At 42.7% G+C, this 20,987-nt stretch overlaps 1 protein-coding gene across 4 annotated transcripts in view; it reads left to right on the top strand.

The window, feature by feature from the left end:
- ADGRA1 (adhesion G protein-coupled receptor A1) overlaps window positions 1-20,987 on the top strand; it is a 1,332,527-nt gene that overhangs the window by 290,858 nt on the left and 1,020,682 nt on the right. For 3 of the 4 annotated variants that reach the window (XM_073596079.1, XM_073596078.1, XM_073596080.1), the window contains one exon: window positions 10,157-10,370. The exons of the other annotated variant lie outside the window; for it this stretch is intronic. In XM_073596079.1, the coding sequence (XP_073452180.1) occupies window positions 10,157-10,370 (214 nt within the window). The remainder of the gene's footprint in view (window positions 1-10,156; window positions 10,371-20,987) is intronic. 4 annotated transcript variants of the gene reach the window in all.

Genomic DNA, 20,987 nt, shown 5'->3' with positions numbered 1-20,987 from the left:
GAGGGGACAGCAAATTTACACTGTTATACAAGCTGTACACTCACTACTTTACATTGTAGCAAAGTGTCATTTCTTCAGTGTTGTCACATGAAAAGATATAATAGAATATTTACAAAAACGTGAGGGATGTACTCACTTTTGTGAGATACTGTATGTGCATTTCATTATCATCAGGACTGTTATCAGTCATAGTTAATTTGGTTGAGAATGGCCAGATAATGCTACTAAATTAAATCAGACTAGATCAACAATTAGGCCTCGTTCACATGGGAATTGCACAGCGGCTGTGTCCCAATTGACATGATTACAACTGCCCTCTTAGGGAATTGCGTAACACCTGTGCATCCCCGTGCGGGTAAACGCAGCCCTCGCACAGGCGTACACTCTAGTACGCCCATGTGAACAAGACCTAATTGTTGACCTACAGTATTCTGATTTAGTAGTAGTAGTTAGTCTTTCTCGACTAAATTAACTATATAATTCTACCAAGGTGTGAACTGTAGCATTAGAAAAAGTGTAGAGGAACCTTGTATGGGAGGGAGGGTGGTGTTTTCCTGCATTTGACATGAGTTTAAAATGCACGTCAAACCAGGTCAGCAGATTCCCGCTTAAGCTGGCCATAGATGAGTCACTTTTTTTTTTTATTAAAAAAAAAAGACTTGCTTTCCCCATCCACACATTCGAGGTGGATGGGGGAATCCTCCCTGCAGATTCTGACAGCAGGGAGACTTCCTGGCCATCAGAATAAACTGAGCTATAGCCTGCAGTGCTGATCAAATGGGGAAAATGGGGACTGTACCAGTCTGCCTATATATGGAAATTTGGGGGAGGTCTCTGCAATGCGATAAGTTTCTTTGGATGCAGGATTTTATTGAGGTATGTTTTTGCATTGCAGGCAAACCAGTTGAAACCCATCCTACCTGCAAATAATGCATTGATATGGACTAGTGCTAGGCTATGTTTGTCAAGAAAGCACATGTACATGAGCTCTTAGTATGCCTCAGGTACTATAGGCAAAAAAATATAATCTTTAAAGAATATTTAGCATAACTGTACTTAAAATATAAAGTTTGGCTAACATGAATTGATTAGCACAGTTTAAGAAAGAAATTCCTAAAGGAGAAGTAGTGCCAAAGCTCAGTTTGTTCTGTACTCTTGTGACCTGTTTTCCCACTGTTGGTTGATGTCACAGAGCTGGTCCAGGCTCGGGAAAGATTGTGACCATACGGTTTGGATCCATCCACATGCCTGGACCAGCGCCCAGCTTAGCCTCTCAGCGAGCCACTAAGAGCCTGAGCCGACTGACAGTCACCAGCTCTCTGCTCATAGAGCTCTGAGAACTGAGTGATAATGCTGCATTCACCTAGGTAAGTATGATTCTAAAATAAAAAAAAAATTCCCATTCTTCTCTTTTAAATGTATTTTTAGAGCAGAATTCCCAGTTACAAGAAGCTGAGCACTTCCTTACATGTGACCGTGCCTCGGCACAAGCTGTTCTTTTAGGCCTGGTTCACCTCTATGTGGGTGATTGCCACTGCGGGTTCTAACCTGTCCCTACAGCTGCAACCACCCGCCCAGAAAAAGGCAGGAGATGTGTGCGATGGCACACACTAAAAATCGCCCCCACACTGGGAACCGCATTGCACTTGCAGTTCCCGTATGGGCTGTGAGTCCAAAAATGGAGCAGGGACTGTTTTTTTCAGAAAAAGGAGCAGGGACCTTTTTCCTGCATTTCAGGAGTCACAGCAGCCCATTTAAATGAATGGGCTGCCATGCCTATGCAAAACACAGCTTGCAGAGCCACATCAGTGTGAACCAGGCTATAGGGCCCATTTACATTGGCGTTGCCCTTTGAAGAGCATTCAGAGTGCATTTGACAGATGGTGAGGAGACAATATGTTGTGTCTTCACCTTATTTTTAAACCCTAAAAATCCCCACCACTCTGTCACAACCGGCAGCATTGCATGCAGTTGCAGGGCAGTTGCGGTAAGACCAGATTGCATTCAGACTGTCTGATTGCCTTTGCAGAATAAGAGGGGGCAGGAAAAATGCAACTCAACTGCCTGTTTTTACTGCCTCCCACCTGCAAGTGTAAACTTAGCCTTAGAGTCACAGGTATACTCTGCTCACTGGTGCTCTAAATTACTGAAGTACATTGCTGGTGTCATCAGAAAGCTGGGTGTAGGAAAAAGAAGAGCTACCCAGTACCCAGGACCCAGTGGCGTCCTAATCACTAATGACCTCATTGGTTGATAAAGAGGACATTGGGTGCCTGCACAGCATCCTTGTTTGCCCCTCCTTGCCCCTGTCCGTCAGGATCGGGGTCCCATTAGCTGAGTGAGGGAGAGAAACTGAGGGAGACTAGAAACATTGGAATACTAGTTGGTGCTAGTGTGCAAAGGTGTATTAGCTTTGGAAGAATACTTCACCTTACCTCTAATGTTGTGGATTTTACTTCGGTATATAAAACAATTAGTTTAGTTTTTTATGTTTTAGAATAGAGAGCCTTGAGTTTGTGCAGAATTTTATAGAGTGTCTTGACTGGAAAAAAGGCTGAAAAACACTGGTTTAAATGCTAAGGTTACCTGAGTCTAGTACATTTGGTACAGTTGTCCTTTCATATCCCCACGTCCTTGAATGCATCCTGCCAGGTAAAATACTCACTTTCCTCTCTGTTCAGCCCTGCCCAGCACCGCACAGCCTTTCCAACAAATGCAGAGTCCCCTGGAACCAATAGGGAATGAATTTGTGCAGATATAAATAAAAACACTTTCCCTAGTACATTAGCTTTTATCACTTATTAAAAATACAAGCAAACACCACGCTTACAATTCCAAAACCTATGACAAAAGCATATTTCTCCTAGAGATGTATCTTGTCCATGGAAAAGTTAAAATAACCGTGTTACTTAGAATATAGTAAAAGGGAAATCTTCTCTTCATTATTAACTTTGTAACATTGTGTGCAAAGCGATACATGGTCCTGGTGATAAACCTAGGCAAGGGCTGCAACAAGGTTTTCTTTTTCCTCACCAAGTTATAAAAATGTTGTAAACTCATCCCGTGTGATCTGTATCTGTGAATATAGACTTCTTGCTTTTAGACGAAATACCTTTTAAAAATGTATATTGATATAAATTTTCTATTTGATTGCTATTATATACAAAGCCATCCACAATTCTGTCCCAAATGACATCATCCAAACCATCCTCTATGGTCGTCCCAAAACTAACTGCCCTCTAGCCCCCATGTCTTTTCTCACGCTGGTCTCCAGGACTTCTCTAGAGCCTCTCCCATCCTCCGGAAATCTTTACCTCAATCTGTCTTGCTATCTCCTTCTCTAACCACCTTTGCAATAGGCTTCCTTACTGCCTGTCAAGCATTCCCTGGAGAGTGATCCAAATGAATTGAGAGATATATATATATATATATATATATATATATATATATATATATATATATATATATATATATATATATATATATATATATATATATATATATATATATATATATACACACAGTGGGGACGGAAAGTATTCAAATCCCCTTAAATTTTTCACTCTATATTTATATTGCAGCCATTTGCTAAAATCATTTAAGTAATTTTTTTTCTTTATTAATGTACACACAGCACCCCATATTGACAGAAAAACACAGAATTGTTGACATTTTTGCAGAGTTATTAAAAATGAAATCCTAAGTATTCAGACCCTTTGCTGTGACACTCATATATTTAACTCAGGTGCTGTCTATTTCTTCTGATCACCCTTGAGATAGTTCTACGCCTTCATTTGAGTCCAGCTGTGTTTGATTATACTGATTGGACTTGATTAGGAAAGCCACACACCTGTCTATATAAGACCTTACAGCTCACAGTGCATGTCAGAGCAAATGAGAATCATGAGGTCTAAGGAACTGCCTGAAGAGCTCAGAGACAGAATTGTGGCAAGGCACAGATTTGGCCAAGGTTACAAAAACATTTCTGCTGCACTTAAGGTTCCTAAGAGCACAGTGGCCTCCATAATCCTTAAATGGAAGACGTTCGGGATGACCAGAACCCTTCCTAGAGCTGGCCATCCGGCCAAACTGAGCTATCGGGGGAGAAGAGCCTTGGTGATAGAGGTAAAGAAGAACCCAAATGGCTGCACTCCAGAAATGCAGTTGGGAGATGGTGGAAAGTTGTAGATTGTAGAAAGTCAACCATCACTGCAGCCCTCCACCAGTCGGGGCTTTATGACAGAGGGGCCCGACGGAAGCCCCTCCTCAGTGCAAGACACATGAAAGCCCGCATGGAGTTTGCTAAAAAAACACCTGAATGACTCCAAGATGGTGAGAAATAAGATTCTCTGGTCTAATGAGACCAAGATAGAACTTTTTGGCCCTAATTCTAAGCGGTATGTGTGGAGAAAACCAGGCACTGCTCATCACCTGTCCAATACAGTCCCAACAGTGAAGCATGGTGGTGGCAGCATCATGCTGTGGGGGTGTTTTTCAGTTGCAGGGACAGGATGACTGGTTGCAATCGAGGGAAAGATGAATGCGGCCAAGTACAGGGATATCCTGGACGAAAACCTTCTCCAGAGTACTCAGGACCTCAGACTGGGCTGAAGGTTTACCTTCCAACAAGACAATGACCCTAAGCACACAGCTAAAATAACAAAGGAGTGGCTTCACAACAACTCCATGACTGTTCTTGAATGGCCCAGCCAGAGCCCTGACTTAAACCCAATTGAGCATCTCTGGAGAGACCTAAAATTGGCTGTCCACCAACATTTACCATCCAACCTGACAGAACTGGAGATGATCTGCAAGGAGGAATGGCAGAGGATCCCCAAATCCAGGTGTGAAAAACTTGCTGCATCTTTCACAAAAAGACTCATGGCTGTATTAGATCAAAAGGGTGCTTCTACTAAATACTGAGCAAAGGGTCTGAATACTTAGGACCATGTGATATTTCAGTTTTTCTTTTTTTATAAATCTGCAGAAATGTCAACAATTCTGTGTTTTTCTGTCAATATGGGGTGCTGTGTGTACATTAATGAGGAAAAAAATGAACTTAAATGATTTTAGCAGTACTGTGGGGCAGAAAGGCACATGGGGGGGGGGGGGGAGCAAACTGTGGGTAGAAGGGGCAGATATTAAAACCAATCCCCCTGCAGTGCAGCCCAAGGGAGTACAGCCAGGCTTCCTGCTCAGCAGGTGCCTGGACTCCCCTTGTTGAACTGTTGGGGCCTGGGCCCAGTACAAGAGAGTTGGCTGTATTGCCTTATCAGTGGCCCTGCCTACACCTAACTAGAGAACTTTTAATTCTTCCATCAGCTCATCCCTCGCAGTTATCTTTTATATCACTTGCCCCACCTTATTAGATTGTAGGGTCTCACAAGCGGAGCCATTCTAACTCTCTTGTATTGAATTGTTTTGTAACTGCACTGTCTCACGTATATTGTAAAGCCCTGTGCAAATTGCTGGCGCTGTATAAATCCTGTATTGTAATAATATTAAAAATAATATATAAAGGTGGGACCATACCAGTGGAATGCTTTATGATCTGCTCCCAATCATGTAATCAAATGACACATAAAGAAGAAAAAAAACTTTATGCACATAATGATTTTGGTCTGTGCTCAGCTGGGCAACTACAGACCAGCAATCAAACACTAGAGGACACAAATTGAAAATGATGACAGCATTAATGAACTTGCCAATTATAATTATAATTTGATATTCCTGCATCTTAAAAAATCTCAGGAGAGCTCCTTTGTCTGAACATGCACCACACAGTGGGACACACAGTGGAAAGTCAACTTTTTTACTGTGTAATACAGTTTATGGAAAATTCTATCCTCCGTTGAGTGGACAGGAATTTTAGTCTCAGAACAGCATGCCGCTATCCCTGGGAGTTGGGAAGATTATCACACAAAGATGGTTTTGGATTAATGTCACATATAAAACATCAGAATGAAATGCAGATGTTTTGGAACGGTCTATAAGTACAGTTCTCATAATTTGTTTATGACATCATCCTTTAGGGATTAAATGGCCTACATAATTTATGTAAGTTTAGCTAAATAACAAAAATGGGGCACGCTCTGAAAGTTCATAAGGTGAGGCAAGTAACAAAATCATCTTGTCTTTCCCACACGGAAGACTGAAAAACATGTAAAATGATGCTGATGAAAATATTTATGAACATTATCTCAGTATCTACAAATGACAAAGTGCGAGCATATTTTTGCAAAATAATTTTGTCAGTTTCTTTGCCCACATGGCAGACACAGGACTGCATCATGAACAGTATTAATGCTGCATAATAAATCATTTAGAACATTAACTATGTAAATGTTGTAATCCAAAAGGTAAAGCCAGGCTGTCAATTACAGCCTGCATGTCAAATACACCCCTGGTCTTCCTGTAACTTCAGTTAGAGTCATTAGAGATAGGATGGAGATGAGGACTTAGCTGCTGACAGATGAAATTTGCATATCAATTACAGGACTGATTATTCTTCTTAGACCTTGTGGAAAGGAGTTCTTTAAACCATTTATGGAGCAGATTATGAGACTACCACTATGTTTACATGCTCAAAATCCAACCCCCTGCTGTTGTTAAAGGGTAACTCCACTTTTTTTTTGGGGGGGGGGGGATTAAAAAATATCATATACAATTGCTACAAAAGCCATGTTGAAACTGAATGTCATACAAATTACCTTTCCTTCTTAATCTACAGCCACTGTAATTTTCTATAAAATGTAATGCAATATGGCATCCTGGAGGCCATTGGTGTATGGAACACCTCCAGAAATGTTATTTCTTGCTTGTGCATTGGCTCACTGATTTTCCAAGAAGTCTGCAGTGCACTAATCCAAGTCAAATTTTAGGCACCTCTTGCAATCAGAAGTTCAGTTTTGGTAAAATACTCCACAAGGATTAAATTCTTCTAAAGGGATGCAGCGATTAAGTTTTTCTCATTAGAACACCCAGAGTGCACCAGGTAATTACAATGAACCAGACCATCCTATCCAGAATTGGTATGCAAAGGACATGGTGAAACAAATAGCTATTCCTCACAGCAATGAAAGGTAGGAATTTGCTACAAAATTTGTTAAAATCCTTGCAATGCACATTGATCAACCAGAGGGTATTATTTTTTTCTAAACAAAAATTGAGATATTTAAATTTACAAATGTAATGGGGACTCCACCATACTTTGAATGCACAATTGGCCAAGTGGGGGAAGAAAAAGTACAAACATTTACCTTATTCCTTCTTCTCCAGGCAGCTGCCATTCTCTACTGCTGTTTAACGCTGGATGGGGACCTTGCCATCTTCCCATACGATGCAGGATTGCTGGTCCTGCATTGTACGTGTTGATGTGAGAGAGCTGCGACCAGGCAGTAAAGTGAAGGCGCTTTGGGGGATTGGTCGCATGTTAATGAAGAAGCTTGTGGGAGGGAGAAATAAGTATGTACTTTTTCCCCAAGGCCTATCAAGCATTTAACTCATGCCATGTGGGGGAGACCTTGCTGCATATATACATCTAAAAGTAGCCCAGAGTGGGGCTTTAAGAAATCTAAAGGTTCATTTTAAACTTTGATGAGGGGACACAGGAAGCTGCAGGCTTGAATAGTGGTGTAAGTACATAGTGTGACTAGGACATGTATATAAAGGATTAGTGAACAGAATTCTAGGTCTTATAGCAGGTAAAATGGTTCACTTACTGTATCTGTATTTTAACCATGTGCTGAACTCTTTGGCTGGTGTTGAGCTTTAAAATGAATGCATAGCCAAAACTTATTTTTTTCAATTTTGTTTTAGTTTTGGATAGAGTTGGGAAGGTCTAAAACCTCAAAGTTTGTTTTATACTGGGTGCTGTCTGTGTCCAATTTGGGAGTTCGCTTCCTATCCCCGTGACACAACAGGAAGAAAAACTCTTTGCAAATGGCAGGGAATTCCCCTTTTAGTCCTTCCACTGCTGTTCTGGTGTTTAAAGCTGAAGTAAACCCAGCCATAAAACAGTTTCATTTCCGGCACGTGCCAGAAATTTAACACTCCCATTGGTTGTGCTCTCAACCAAACTGTCAAACCATCCAATAGCTGGTGTCATAACTGATCACATGTGCAGCATCATGGCAGTTGTAGATTAAACAGAGGCAAAGATGGCAGCTTCATTGGCTGAAAATGATAGGGGGGTTTACTTACACTTTAACAAACTTTGGATTTCCTATCACTTTCAGTCCTGGTAACAATGGTAAACAGGACAAAAAGAGAAAATATCTCCCTAGTGAGAACACAGACAGCAGTAAAAACCTGGATCCTTCCCTACTCTATCCAAAACCCAAAATATATTTTAGTTACACATGTGCTTTAAAAATCCAGACAAAACGCTGAAGAAAGAAAATGTCTCTGTTGTCCAAGCAACCTAGGGTTATAATCCTACAGGTGAAATGTGCATTTGTTACATAGAAATTGAAGGTCAGCCCCATGAAGGCTTTCAGTCCTCAAACAACTCACACCCATCCATTTGCACCTATTGTCCTAAGAAGAATTGATGTCTTCTTCCTCTCTGTGGAATCCTGGACCATCTGTCTGTTCCTTGTTGTTGGTCTATGGAAGAACTTCCAATCAACATCCTGGAGTTGCAAGTTTTTCATCTGTCATCCCCTTTCTGACTGGTCATCAGGATCAGGTTCATTCTTAGAATGCTACAGGTGTGCCTTACATCAGTCATCAGGGGGCACTAGAAGCATTGCTATGGTGATGGAAGTAGAAATTATTCTGTCCTGGATAGAGCTTCATGCTACAGCGTTCTTTGTGGTGCACATTTTCGGAGTGGATAAATGGGAGGCATATTTTCCAGCAGAAAATGTCTGGATCCAGGGTTATGTCCCCTCCATGTCTGCATTTGGGAACATGGGAGTTAGATCTGCTAGCATCTCGGTTGACAAGAACAACAAGAAGCTGGAAAATTTTGTCTCCAGTATGTGAAACTCACTGGTGGATGCAGCATATGCCCTGGTAGTGCCATGGAATCAGTATGCTCTGATTTAGCCTTTCCTCTGCTATTACTTTATCTATACTGAAGGATCGAAAATGAGGGCATACCAGTCATTCTCATAGTTCTAAATTCCCCTTGAAAAGTGTGGTACCCCACTTATTTTCTTAGCCGATGTTCTGTGGTCTGTACCCGATCAGCCAGAATTGAACCAACAAAGACTGGCTTTAACCTATTGGCTGTTGCAGCTCAGATTCTGAGAGACACAGATTGTCAGGAAAGACTTGCTGGGAACACTAGTTCCTTGCAAGCTGGTGCGCGTTTGCGGGTGCCTGCACGAACACGCTGCCAGGTGCCAGGTAGGCTATTTAAACTCAGCTGATTCCCAGCCAAAGTGTCATCCGGAACTCCAGACCTACTTCCCAGCTGTTGATCCTGCTAGGCACTTGTGCTAATCTGCACTCCTGCGCCTCCTGTCTACTCTACCAGGGGCCGCGAGTCAGAGGCATAAGAGAGGCCTTCCTCTACATAACCGGCTCATCTACTAGGTACGTGACACAGATATTGTGGATTCTCTTATCCTGGCCAAGCGTAAAACTTGTAAGTCTACTTCCTGCAAGAATTATCATGGAGGGATCATTTTAAATGGTGGGAGGCTTTCACCATATGAGGTCCATCAGGGTTTACCTCTCAGCCACAGCTTCCTTTAGGCGGACAGATGCCCTGTTTGCTACTCCAGAGGCTACTAAAAGAGGTTCTCCGGCTTCCCTGGCTGTATTGTTTTGATGGACTCCTCCCTCTGGGCTGCTTTTGGATGTACCTAGGTTACCTATTAATCATAAAGCTGTATCCTTCAATGGATGATAGAGAAAATAAGATGTTTGTACTCACCACAAAATTATTTTCTCGGTGTCCATTGGGGGACATGGCTCCCTCCCCTTATATGCTATCTTTCATTTTTGGATTGCTTGCTGCAACTGAGCAGGTGTGAAGTGGGAGGAGTTAGGGCTTCTAGGGGGGCTGGCCTTTCGTTCTATAGTGTCTAGTATCTATCTCTCCTCCAGGTGGCAGTATAACCCTAGGTTGCTTATCATCCTTATAGCGATGTTCCTTAATAGACTGACTATTTTACTCATCCAACGTCCTTTCTTTTTTAATCAGATGGACCATTGGCATTGCCCTTGTTTCAGATAATTCCGTCACAGAAGCAGATTGTTTTCCATGGTGATCGCCTCCCTTTTCATTGTAGTGCTACATACATGAAAAGCACTAGTGATATTTACTGGCTTCATGATGGACGACTGATTGAAAGTGACGAGGAGAGGGGGATATTTGTTGAAGAAAGCATAGTTCATGACTGCTGCTTAATTACGCGGTAAGAGGCTATAGATATCGCTTTACACACATTTTTTTGCCTGCCTGGAACGTTTCTGTATTGCATGATTGTAAATGTCTTACAGTATTATTTTTGTTTCAAAATATTTATAAAGTTTTAAATAAGAGGTTAAGACGGATAATGAAAACAATATGATATACAGGATATACAGGAATAAAGACGATAACAGGAAAGTGAAAAGAACGGTTACAGAATGATGAGGCTTAGCTGGGTTGAATGAAAAAGAGAAGTTCCATGAGCTAAAGCTGAACTCCAGGCAAACTCTTTGTGGAAAGCAGTGGTCTTATTGCAGATATCTGAGCCAGACCTATAGTTTTGCAATCAACAAGGCTCATGCTGCCTCTGATTAGAGCACTATGGCTCCAACTCAGCAGAGGGCTTGTTGGACCTCTGCAAATAGATCACTGCTTCCCCACAGAGAGCGAGGGTCACACTCTGCAGTATGCCGACAGCAAACTGGCTTTTCCCATCAGGCTGTGGCTGGTGTTTAACCAAGCTGTAAAAGACTTTTCACAACTTTTGTGAAGCACCTGGAAAGTATTTAGTCGCACCAGGCCTTTTCTGGAACTTTGTGTTTCCAAATCTAAGTAGTATTTAGTAGTATTTTCTGCTAGAAAATTACTTAGAACCGCCAAACATTCTCTCATGAGTGACTGTTTGCGGGCTTTCTTGTGCATCATCTTTAGAAGAGGCTTCCCTCTAGGATGACAGCCATGCAGACCAATTTGATGCAGTGTGCAGCGTACTGACAGGCTGACCCCCCACCCCTTCAACATCTGCAGAAATGCTGGCAGCACTCATACGTCTATTTCCCAAAGACAACCTCTGGATGAGATGCTGAGCACGTGCACTCTTCTTTGGTCGACAATGGCGAGGCCTGTTCTTGGTGGAGCCTGTCCTGTTAAACCACTGTATGGTCTTGGCCACTGTGCTGCAGCTCAGTTTCAGGGTCTTGGCAATCTTCTTATGCTTAGGCCTTCTTATGCTTAGGCCATCTTTATGTAGAGCAACAGTTCTTTTTTTCAGATCCTCATATATATATGGAGAGAGAGAGAGATGTGTCTATTAAATAACGTGACTGATTAAATAACTCACCTTTATTTATTAGACTTGTGCACAACGGAAAAATGTGTTTAGTTTCAGTTTGTTGTCATTCGTAAAATACATAATTTCGTTCTGTTATATTCATTACGTTAATACATTTTCGGATAAACCGTTATTATTCGTAGAGTGTCGATATTCGTTATACTGAGTCTCAAATCATGTCAAATTAATTTGTTATATGTGTTATATGTGCTTATATTTTCGTGATAATGATTTGTAGTTTGGAAAGTAATTTGTTTATTGAATCTTTTAAAACACACAATAATGACAATATCTCTTCTCTTCTGCTCAGATACAATACAACACCCTTCTCACTTAGTTCTCAGAAATGCACTTTGCCAGTAATCCAACCTCCAGCACAAAATTAATCAACTGATTGGACTGTAATGCCCCGTACACACGGTTGGATTTTCCGATGGACAATGTCCGATCGGAGTGTGTTGTCGGAAATTCCGACCGTGTGTGGGCGCCATCGGACATTTTCCATCGGATTTTCCGACACACAAAGTTGGACAGCAGGAGATAAAATTTTCCGACAACAAAATCTGATCGCGTCAATTCCGACCGTGTGTGGCCTGTTCCAACGCACAAAGTGCCACGCATGCTCAGAAGAAATTCCGAGACGGGACAGCTCGTTCTGGTAAACTTAGCGTTTGCAATGGATACAGCACTTTCGTCACGCTGCAATGTTCAAAATGGTTTAAAACAGCGCACTCTCTTCTTCTTTATAATGTGACAAGAATTAAGTAGTTTTGATGCTCATATTCACACACACTTCTCACAAACTTCTTTCGTTACTATTTATCGGGATTCCCTCAATAAATTTTGATTTCTCACATCTGACAACATATTTTTGTATATATTTTTTTTTTTTTTTGGTGATTTTGATTTGTACTCCCGAAAATGTTTGTGTGTTTTTTGTGACAAGTTCCCACAACACCATTGATATGTTGTTCTATTTAATCTGTAGGAGATTGTTTGGTGGTGTTGTCCCTTGTTAATTTCACATTTTATGTTAGAAATGTACCTGAATCCTCACCAACAAACTGTCCTTTTTGGATGAAAACACACAGAGGAGAGTAGAATTTACCTAAAAAAATTTTATTAAGGGGTCACAACTATAAAAAAAACAAAGAGGGAGGCAACGCTGGAGAAACTGCAGAAGTGGGCGAAGCCTTGGACCCCCAGGGCAGACATCAATTATTTAAAAGCAAAATTGGTGGCCTGAGGAGTCCATATCTAAGGGAGGGCAGTCTGGTCCAGAAGTCCCAGTGATCCCGAAAGCAGCAGATGACATCTGTGTCCCCAGGCTGTGGTCATACGAGAGACTGCATCTTCTGTCAGACCAGACTGAACCCAGGGCAATCACTCTTTGGTCTTCTTTCCACGCCTCCTTCCATGTGGTGGCTCTGGTGGTGGAGTTGTGGCAGCAGGAGGAGGAGGAGGAGGATCGTCGATCTCAATGACATCCGTCTTGGGTGTCAGTTCCCCACTCTCCCCCTTACGTAGGACTTTATAAATCAGGTCCTCAGAGAGCTTGCGTTGGCCCTCCTGCATGCCCTGCAATTTGGTGGCAGCCATGCAGGCAAAGGCCTCTGCAGGACTGGGGAAGGCTCTGAGGAACGCAGAAGCCTCCTGGATCAGCCTGTATGCTGAATCCTGCACAGGACTGGGAGTGGCCTTCCTGGCCCTTTTGTATGGCAGGTGGAGGGGAGGAACCTGAGATTCAGTCAGGCTGCGACTTGTCCCAGGCTTCTCTTGGCTGACACTTAGCCCCGCCTCCTCCTGGCTGACACTAATCCCCGCCTCCTCCTGGCTGACACTAATCCCCGCCTCCTCCTGGCTGCCACATTCCACAGCCTCCTCCTGGCTAAGGTCTTCCTGTGTATGAAAAAGGGACATAGTTTTAGTATTTTTTCCATCAATCACACACAATTTTCACCTCCTGACTGCTGCAAATTGAATGTTAACAAATATAACAGACTATCCTTCTGAGCCCAGCAGTTTTCATTCTTGTCCCAATTTTGGGTGCCCACTAATGTCTATTGATATGTAAAACACTTTCAATTAATGATCAATAATAACATCTAGTAAACATCATTTATTTATTGCCCAGAAATCTGTAGAGGAATGCTATACCTGACTCCAGCTGGGCTCCTCCACTTCTTCCTGGCTGGAAGGCCCAGGTTGGACATCGGAAGCCTCAGCTGGTATGGAAGGAAGTGTGGAAGGAAGAGTAGAGAGGGATTCCCTGACTTCAGTGTGGTCTGACAGAAATCGCAGTCTCTCATAGTACCACAACCTGGGGACATAAATGTCATCTGCTGCAGCTCCGGACCTCTGGGAATCTGTGACCTTCTTGCGCTCCCTAAGATAAGTGCTCCTCAGGCCACCAATTTTAGCTTTTAAATAAGGGATGGTTGCTGTGGGGACCACCGGCTTCACCAACTCCAGCAGTTTCTCCAACGCTGCCTGCCTCTTTTGTTTATGGTTATAATGGGGGTGTCTCACCTGCCACAGACAGGGCAGCTCCCTGTACTTGTCTATGAACAGGGACAGGAAATTGTGGTCGTTGAACCCATCCATTTTCTCTGCAAGACACAACACAAGACAAACCCTAATGTCAGGCCAAACTCCCCTAATCTTGTTACAATATAGGCTTCCATTTCGAAGCAGTATAGGCCCAAGTTTAGATCCTACCTTCGTTAGCACGATCGGCGTCTCCGATGCTCCTTCCTCCGCTCACAGATCGTACGTAAGACGCGCGCGTTACGATTTATACACACTGCGCATGCGTATAACTCCGCCCGCCCCTGACGTTCTTTCTAGTCTATTCCCCGCCCCTTTTCGTTCGGCGCAGTGGGGGAAGAGCACATGGCGGATAGACAGCAGGATCGTGCTAATTGTAGCAATGAGGAGGAGGAAAGGCCGGAGCCTGAAACGTCCCGATCCAGAAGGAGATTGAAGGACTCAAATATGTCCTTTGGGGAGATGTTGGAGATGGTGGACATCCTGAAGAAGGCCGACTATGATGGAAAGTATGGGCCTTACCCCAACCCCAATGTCCGAAAGGCCAAGATCATGGCGAAAGTGGTCAGGAGTCTGCACCGGAAATTCGGGGTACGATGATCGAAAGATCAGCTCAGGAAGCGGTGGTCGGACCTGAAATTACGAGAACATGAGCAGTACAGAAAGATCCGGAGAGTGCTGCAAAAAAGTAAGTAGTTGTGCTGTGTTCCTATTGTTTTTGTGTTTTTTATGTTCGTGCTGCTCCATGTGCTTTTAGGAACTGTTGTACAGTTTAAAATGGCAACTTTCATGTTCATGGGCACATTATTTCTTTCGGATCACACATTTTTATTTCGGACTATAAAATACCATTGTTTAGCCCATATGCATTTGGCCACCATTTTGACGCCCTATACTTGGCTTCAAAGAATTGGGTTGTGTAGATGGCTTTGTTACTAGAATGAAATGCAAACTAGATTGTGTGTAAGGAGAGGACACTGAGCAGCTGTTTTCACATCTGGACACTGGAGCACTAGTGTGGGACACAAGAACACCATTTTTATTAGGGGGGGGCACACAGGTGCTCCAGTGTATACTATAGGGGGGGCTACATCTGTGAAGCTTGTACTAAACAGGTAAAGTATTGCAGCTTGACAAAGGACACTAAAAAAGCTACATCTTGGAACTCGGCTAAAATAGATAATTGTACCCCACTTCCAAGCAATGTTTCATCTTTATAGTTCTGACATTAAATATCTGTGTGCTAATTATACCATTTTTGTTTTACATAGGGGATAAAAGACTCGGAGGACACCCCTCATCCGAGGAGACCAGAGCCCCCCCCTCTAGAAGAAGGGGAAATCCCACCAACACAAGATGAGCAGGAGGATGAAGACGTGGTGGAACTAGTCACCACAACAGGTGAGTGTCTGCGACCACAGGCTCAGATAAGAGATGGATGGCGGTATTTTTTTGGAAACCTAATTTATTTTGGGTTCCTGTCTTTTTAGGTGATCGTGAGGTTGTGGATGAAGATCCTTTCACATCCGAAAGTGCCCAGATCCTGATCGGGGAGATCATGGGGTGTAACTTACAATTGGAAATCATCAAGCAAAACATCAATGATGTTATTCCAAAATATAAAAACATCATTGATGTTTTGGGGCGAGTTTAAAGCCCCTCCAAATCACTTTCTTCTTTTGTGTGCTACAATGTGCGAAATGTTTTTGTGATTTTTCCCAAAGCCAAATTTGGAGGATGCACACAGTGTGTCAACATGTGCTATCTGCCATCACGGGAGATCAATGGACGCGTTTTGGGGGTGCAACCCCTTCCTCAATAATAAAGTAGTGGTGAGGAAGGGCTTTCTCCCCCAAAACACGTCCCTTGATCCCCCCTGATGGCAGATAGCACATGTTGACATTGGGACATTTGTGTGCATCTTCCAAATTTGGCTTTTCCAGGGGTGATTTCCCCCCATCTGAACGCAATATCAAACCCAGTTCCTAAATACTCATGTCTGATATTGCCTTCAAGTTCTACCAAATGTGAACTTTGTAAGATCAAGATTTGTGTCTTTCTTGTTGGTTTTACACAGGCCTGTTTTCTATAAAATGCACATTTTGATTTTGGATAATGACACCACAAAAATTGTTATACAACAAACATGTTGGTTTGTCAGAAAAACCTTTGGTAAATGCACATGTGATTGTGCAGGTATTAAAAAGATTGTTAATCAAGAATGTGTGGATTATTGTCTCAACGCTACAACACTTTTGGGGTGATGTAATTGTTGTTTTATGAGAAAATGGGGGTTATTTCCTAAGGGTAAATCCACTTTGCACTACAAGTGCAGTTTCAGTGCAGTTGCAAGTGCACTTGTAGTGAAAAGTGTCTTTGCATTTAGTAAATAACAGCCAACAGTGCTTTGTATAATAAGGTTACTCAATCACAACATTTTCTGGACTCCACACATTTCTGTCAGGGTCAGCTAAAACAAACACAAGCAGTAAATGTCCACAAAGAAGAGCCTGGGGGGAGATGCCTGTCGAGAACTTGAGGTCCTGCAGGCTTCTCCCTGTGGCCAAATACCGCAAGGTAGTGACCAACCTCTGCTCCGGAGTGATGGCTTGCCTCATGCAGGTATCCTGCCTGCTGATATAGGGGGTCAGCGAAGCCAACAAACGGTGAAATACGGGGTCCGTCATCCTGAGAAAGTTCCTGAAATCATCAGGATTATTCTCACGGATCTCACGGAGCAAAGGCATATGACAGAACTGGTCACGCTGAAGCAACCAATTCTTGGTCCATGAACTCCTCCCCACCCTGTTCATGGACTGGACTTGTGTCAAGGTCAGGACCCCAACACCAAGCCCCCGCACAGCACGAACTCTACGAGGAGTACGCATACGAAACATGCCTAGAAAACGGTCGGCTGCTCAGAACGAAGTAACAGAACGCACTGAAGAACAGCAAGGCCTGTGAAGAGCGACCTGAAAACCAGTAACGAACGAACAAGAATACAATGACTACCTAAAGTCACGCGGAACTTGCTGCACGCACTGAAGAGCAGATACAAACCCACAAGCACAAACTGAACGGCAGAAAACGATCTGAAAGCCACGAGTCTGAAAAAGCGCAAATCGTCTCTCACCAAACTTTTACTAACACGAGATTAGCAAAAGGAGCCCAAAGGGTGCCGCGCTTGGTTCTGAACCGGCCTTTTCTAGTCTCGTCGTACGTGGTGTACGTGACCGCGTGGTTGGCGATCGGAAATTCCGACAACTTTGTGCGACCGTGTGTAGGCAAAACAAGTTTGAGCCATCATCCGCTGGAAAAAATCCTAGGATTTTGTTGTCGGAATGTCCGAACAAAGTCCGACCGTGTGTACGGGGCATAAGATTTACTTTGCGTTGACCTTTTGTTTCTTTAGACCTTTAACGAATTACTGAATCATGTCGAATTCATTTGTTTTATCCGCTATAATTTCTTTCGTATTCGTTGAAATTCGTTATTTTTTTATTCGGATGCATCCGAATGTCCGAAAGATGCAAAATTTGGCAGAATTTCGTTTCGTTACGAAACGAATTGCACAAGCCTATTATTTATATGTATTACAAATGTGATGATTGTCCCCTTCAATATATTCCCTATTTGCACTAATGCATTGCTGCAGTCTTGTTTTCCACTGGTCGAAGGCATGGAGAAAATCTCTGTCAGCTGTCTCAACACATCCCCCGTTTTCTGCTTTACAGCATCAACTGACTCAAAACGTGTGCCTTTTAAGCACTGATTTAACTTTTGGAAAAAGATAAGTCGCATGGTGCGAAATATGCGAATATGGAGGATGTTCAAGTGTAGTAATGTGCTTGTCAGTCAAAAACTGCTTCACAGAAAGTGCTTTGTGAGCAGGCGCATTGTCCTGGTGAAGAATGAAACCATTTTCCCACAGCTGCGGCTGTTTTTTTTCTGACTTTTTCTCTCAGCTTTATCAAAACTTCCTTATAATAATGCTGGTTAACTGTTGTGCCTTCTGGAACCTATTCTTTCAAAATTATACCCTTGATATCGAGTAAGCATTTGAAAGTATTCTGTTGGTGTTTTGTGCAATTTTACAAATAATTTCAAATTGACATGTGTTCAACTTTTAAACTTAGCATTTTTTTGGCACCCTACAGAAAACACAACCAAACTAAATGGCGACTCACAATCAACTGAATGTCATAGAGTGTTGTTGCTTGTCATGCAGGTTCAAAAATGTTCAGGGTCATAGTTATAGTAGGTGAGGTTGAAAAAAGACACAAGTCAATGAAGTCCAACCTATGTGTGTGATTACATTCAGTGTTACATTGTATATCCCTGTTAGTTGTGGTCGTTCAGGTGCTTATCTAATAGTTTTTTGAAACTATTGATGCTCCCCGCTGATATCACCACCTGTGGAAGGGAATTCCACATCCTTGTCGCTCTTACAGTAAAGAACCCTCTACATAGTTTAAGGTTAAACCTCTTTTCTTCAAATTTTAATGAGTGGCCATGTATCTTGATAAATCCCATTCCGCAAAAAAGTTTTATCCCTATTGTGGGGTCACCAGTGCGGTATTTGTAAATTGAAATCATATCCCCTCTTAAGCGTCTCTTCTCCAGAGAGAATAAGTTCAGTGCTCGCAACCTTTCCTCATAACTAACATCCTCCAGACCCTTTATTAGCTTTGTTGCCCTTCTTTGTACTCGCTCCATTTCCAGTACATCCTTCCTGAAGACTGGTGCCTAGAACTGGACAGCATACTCTAGGTGCGGCCAGACCAGAGTCTTGTAGAGTGGGAGAATTATCGTTTTATCTCTGGAATTAATCCCCTTTTTAATGCATGCCAATATTCTGTCTGCTTTGTTAGCAGCAGCTTGGCATTGAATGCCATTCCTGAGCCTATCATCTACTAGGACCCCCAGGTCCTTTTCCATCCTAGATTCCCCCAGAGGTTCTCCCCCCAGTGTATAGATTGCATGCATATTTTTGTCACCCAAATGCATTATTTTACATTTTTCTACAATAAACCTCATTTGCCATGTAGTTGCCCACCCCATTAATTTGTTAAAATCTTTTTGCAAGGTTTGCACATCCTGTGGAGAAGTTATTGCCCTGCTTAGCTTATTATCGTCCGCAAATAAAGAGTTTGAACTGTTTATCCCATCCTCCAGGTCGTTTATGAACAAATTAAATGGGATTGGTTCCAGCACAGAACCCTGGGGGACCCCACTGCTCACCCCTGACCATTCCGAGTACTCCCCATTTATCACAACGTTTTGGGGAACTGCGTCAAATGCTTTTGCAAAATCCAGATACACCACATCTACGGGCCTTCCTTTATCTAGATGGCAACTCACCTCCTCATAGACGGTTAATAGTATGGTTTGGCAAGAATGATTCTTTATGAATCCATACTGATTACTACTAATGATACCGTTCTTATTACTAAAATCATGTATATAGTCCCTTATCCCCTCCAAGAGCTTGCATACTATTGATTTTAGGCTAACTGGTCTGTAATTCCCAGGGATGTATTTTGGGCCCTTTTTAAATATTGGTGCTACATTGGTGTTTCTCCAACTGGTACCATTCCAGTCAGTAGACTGTCAGTAAAAATTAGGAATAATGGTCTGGCAATTACTTGACTGAGTTCCCTAAGTACCCTTGGGTGCAAGCCATCTGGTCCTGGTGATTTAATAATGTTAAGTTTCCCAAGTCTAATTTTAATTTTGTCCTCTGTTAACCATGGAGGTGCTTCCTGTGATGTGTCATGAGGATAAGCACTGCAGTTTTGGTTGCTGAAGCCCCTGATTCCCTCGTGAAGACAGAGGAGAAGAATAAATTCAATAACTTCGCTATCTCCCCATCCTTTGTAACCAGATGTCCTTCCTCATTCTTTATGGGGCCAAAATGGTCTGTCCTCCCTTTTTAACTGTTTACATACTTAAAGAATTTCTTGATTTTTTTTTTTTTTTTGCTTTCCTCCGCTATGTGTCTTTCATGTTCTATCTTAGCCGCCCTAGGTGCACCTTTACATTTCTTGTTGCAGTCTTTAAAAAGTCTGAATGCTGATGATGATCCCTCAACCATGTATTTTTTGAAGGCCTTCTCCTTTGCTTTTATATGCATTTTTACATTGGAGTTAAAGTGGAGTTCCACCCAAAAGTGGAACTTCCGCTTTAAGCACTCCTCGCCCCCTTACATGCCACATTTGGCATGTCATTTTTTTGGGGGGGAGTGGGTGCTTAGTTTTGAGTAGGACTTCCTGTCCTACTTCCTGCTTCTGCCTACGGGCCACCTAGGCGACTCCTCCCCTCCCCCTAGGCGGCCCCTCCCTCTCGGCAATCTTCTGGGACTTGTGTCAGGTCCCAGAAGATTGCCTATCCACTGGGAGAGCGCAGCGGCAACTCGCGCATGTGCAGTGCGCACCCGGCCGTGAAGCCGCAAGCTGCTACGGCCGGGTGCTCACGATTTCAATGGAGGCGCAGAGGAGAGGAGGGGGAGAGAAGTGAAGCTCCGTGCGGCCGCATCGCTGGACCGAGGAACAGGTAAGTGTCTGTTTATTAAAAGTCAGCAGCTAAACTTTTTGTAGCTGCTGACTTTTAATAAACAAAAAAACCTGAACTCTGCTTTAAGCCATCCAGGACTTTTGTTCGCTCTTTTAAATTTATTACCCAATGGGATGCATTGGCTAATGCCCTTATTTAATATGCTCTTAAAGCCAACCCATCTCTCCTCTGTGTACTTTTGTTCCTAAGATTTTTTCCCAATTTATGCCTTCTAGCAAGGTTTATAATTTAGGGAAGTTGGCCCTTTTGAAATTCCGTCTTTGTATTCCCCTTTATGTTTCCTATTTGTGTGATTTATACTGAAGCCAATTGACCTGTGATCACTGTTTCCTAAATTGCCCCGTATTTCCACATCCGTGATCAGGACTGTATTGTTGGTAATCAGTAGAT

This window comes from Aquarana catesbeiana, linkage group LG08 (assembly GCF_042186555.1).
Source record: "Aquarana catesbeiana isolate 2022-GZ linkage group LG08, ASM4218655v1, whole genome shotgun sequence".
NCBI lineage: Eukaryota > Metazoa > Chordata > Amphibia > Anura > Ranidae > Aquarana > Aquarana catesbeiana.
The sequence above is the reverse complement of the archived record's forward strand: the minus strand, read 5'-3'. Positions and strand labels throughout refer to the sequence as shown.